Source organism: Populus trichocarpa, chromosome 13 (genome assembly GCF_000002775.5).
Source record: "Populus trichocarpa isolate Nisqually-1 chromosome 13, P.trichocarpa_v4.1, whole genome shotgun sequence".
Taxonomy (NCBI): Eukaryota; Viridiplantae; Streptophyta; class Magnoliopsida; order Malpighiales; family Salicaceae; genus Populus; species Populus trichocarpa.
In genome coordinates, this window is record NC_037297.2 from 7,065,507 (window position 1) to 7,068,407 (window position 2,901).

Consider the following 2,901-nt stretch of genomic DNA (forward strand, 5'->3'; position numbering starts at 1 on the left):
TATTTTTTATTGTTTTGGAAACATTTATGTGGCCTTTTTGTTCAAGATCCCTTAACAATTTGTTTTTCCCTTTTTTTATTTTGTGAATAAAATTCTTTTTAAGTTGATTTATTAAAATAATATTTATGAATCCAATTAAGTTATTTTTAAGAGAATTAGAGATTTTTATGATAATATTAGCAATTTCTTTAAGAATAATTATGTATTAACTTAAAATATATAAGTTTTAAAATAATATGCTAGTTAATATTGAATGAGAATAAAAAATCTATTTTTTATATAATTTTTTTAAATTTATTATTTCTAAATTTATTTATATAGGTGTGTAAAAATAATTGATTCATATTTATTTTTTATTTTTTAATTAAAACATGCATTGATGATCATAATAAATTTTGACTTAAAAACCAACTTTTTCATAGCAAAAGTTGTTAAAGAAACCTCATTTTCCCGACTCTTGACAATGTTAAAATCATCCATAATCGAGTACCGGAATTAAAATTAGGAACAGGTGAATACGTTATATAATGGAGAAAATTCATAGCATTTTTATTCGAGTTTATTTAATTTAGTAGGCCAAACACAGTTCAGCTCATTTGAGTGCAATCGGTCATCGATCTCTTTCATAGCACTCAAACGACTCAGAAGCAGATACAAAATCCCATCACTCACAAGCCAGACGTGGCGTAGGAATTGACTCAATGAACTTGGCTGCGGCAAGGAAAGCATTGTAGGAGGCCAAGTAGCCAGCAGGCGAAAATCCTGGATTTGCTTCACCTGCTACATTGGAAGCACCTCGGATCACGATGAATGGCTTTTCATTTGATAAAGATGTCTGCAAATCAAAGGACCAATAAATTTTAGCTAGTTAGCCGAGCACATGAACTAGAGAAAACTTTTCTGAGTTCAATGAAATTATTCCTTCTTACTAACCCAAGCTACAGCAGCGCTTTCTTGATCGGCAGTTGAGACGTTAAAAACTTTGTGAAGGAAATCTCCATATGCTTTATTTTTAATGTAAGAATCAGAACTAGAGCCGTTAGTTCCAAACACAATCTTAGGCTTGGAAGGTAGGCAAACTCCATCGTAGCATTGTCTCAACTCCAAATCCTGCATATCACAGAAATTATTCAAGCGTATGTAATACAGTGTGTCTATTGATAAAGAAGAAGGATCAAAATTAGATTGACAAACCTGAAGCACTTGAGTGGCAGCACTATACCAGGATGTGGTGCTGGGAAACCAGAAAACATCCTGCGGTGATTGTCCTTTAGAGAACAATTTTATTGTATCATAGTCTACGCTAGCCAACAAGTTCTCTCCGTTCACTGGATAATTAAACTCGCCAAAGTTCAGCGTCCCTTCATCTGACCCGAATTTCTGCGCCATTGTAAAAATTAAAGCTGGTTACGTATAAGATGTGTGTGTCTTATAATTAACATACAACTTAAACCCAGAAAATTAAATTAAATTTCTTTCAAGTCATCCAAATATATAGGGTAGATATATATTTTTTTTCATGGAAAATGCTCCATGGTAAATTCTAGAACCAAATATTATGTCCTCGATCACCATTGTTCACAGAGTGTGTGTGTGTGTGTGTGTCTATATATATATATATATATATATATATATATATATATATAAAATTACCTTCCAATTCCAAGCTCCTGTGAAAGCAACAGCAAGCGGCACGGAAACATCACCTGGCACTATACTTTCTTTATCAAGGCTCCCAGCACTACCAAAGTGAATAATTCCATGAATACGGAATCTATTCAAGAGGATTTGCACAGCAATGGCAGCATTTACCTAAGTTTGGTTGCAGTTAGCAATGGACAGCAACAGTGTAATATATTGAATATTTAAATAGTGCAATGAAGAAACAAAGATAATTATAAAGAATCGAGGAATCTTACAGAATTTCCCCCGATCTTAACATATACAATAAAACGAGCATTAAGTGTCCCAATGTGGAACCTTCTCCCCGCAATGTCAACATAAGGCGTTTCAGCATCAGGTGTGAAGAGACCAGAGTCTTGAAGGGCCTTTTCGTTGGTATCAGAAGTTAAGACAAGACCTAAACGAGTGAAATCAATTTTGCAATTGTTTGTCTCAGCAACAGGGTTTCTCAAACTCATTTGGAAGGACTGCTGAGCCAAAACCAGCAGCCCAACCACCATCACTACCACGTTAACGCTCGACATTCTAGAAATCCGAGGCGAGAGAGACGTTGTTTAGAGCAATGCAAGTGTTTTGTGGTATTCTGGTGTTGCTCATGTGACTTTATATAGAGATCATCTAGCGAAACGGCCAATTTCTTTTTCTTTTTTTTTTAATATATTGTTGACATGAAATATTAAATCTTTCATATCCATTCATTTCTTAAGGATCCTATCACCTCAAAAAAAAAAAAAAAAAAAAAAAAAAAAAAAAGTGGCAAAACTTGAAAGTGAGACGTTAAGCTAGAATTCAAGTGAAGACAACTTTTTAATGTAATTACTTGAAAGCCCTTCCACTACCACAAATTCGGCGAAAACCAACGGAATTACCAGCATAATTTTTTCATCGGTAATTTTTACCGATGGAAATAATTCCATCTCAACATCTGTCGGTATATACCGACAGAAAATATCCGTTGGCGATACGGTTGGTCTATACCGACGGAATAAGTTCGTCGGTATATACCGACCGTATCACCGACAGATTATATAGTTTTTTGGAATGTTGCAACGGTGTGATGACGTGGATTTTTTTGTAGACGCTTATACCGACGGAATGACTGAGGCATTCAAACCTGGATATCCGTACAGTGACGTGACACATTCACCGGTGGAATCACCGACGGGTATACCGACAGAAGGTGTACCTCGGTGATTCCATCGGTAAAAGTCAATATAT

At 34.8% G+C, this 2,901-nt stretch overlaps 1 protein-coding gene across 1 annotated transcript; it reads right to left on the reverse strand.

Annotated features, from left to right (window-relative positions):
• Positions 1-528: 528 nt before the first annotated feature.
• LOC18109703 (bark storage protein A) lies at positions 529-2,263 on the reverse strand. The gene is made up of 5 exons (XM_024583287.2): positions 1,920-2,263; positions 1,654-1,812; positions 1,195-1,380; positions 934-1,110; positions 529-835 (listed from the first exon to the last, which is right to left on the reverse strand). Exons 1-5 carry the CDS (start codon positions 2,205-2,207, stop codon positions 665-667), a joined length of 981 nt encoding a protein of 326 aa, XP_024439055.1. The 5' UTR covers positions 2,208-2,263; the 3' UTR covers positions 529-664.
• Between the last annotated feature and the right edge of the window lie 638 nt (positions 2,264-2,901).

What these genes read in the sequence shown, in the direction of transcription:
- LOC18109703 (XM_024583287.2), bottom strand. Translation starts at nt 2,207, where the DNA reads ATGTCGAGCGTTAACGTGGTAGTGATGGTGGTTGGGCTGCTGGTTTTG. An exon ending in CTGCCACTCAAGTGCTTCAG is followed by an intron (nt 1,111 to 1,194) that starts GTTTGTCAATCT and finishes TGTGATATGCAG; the next exon opens with GATTTGGAGTTGAGACAATG. An exon ending in AAAGCGCTGCTGTAGCTTGG is followed by an intron (nt 836 to 933) that starts GTTAGTAAGAAG and finishes TTTGATTTGCAG; the next exon opens with ACATCTTTATCAAATGAAAA.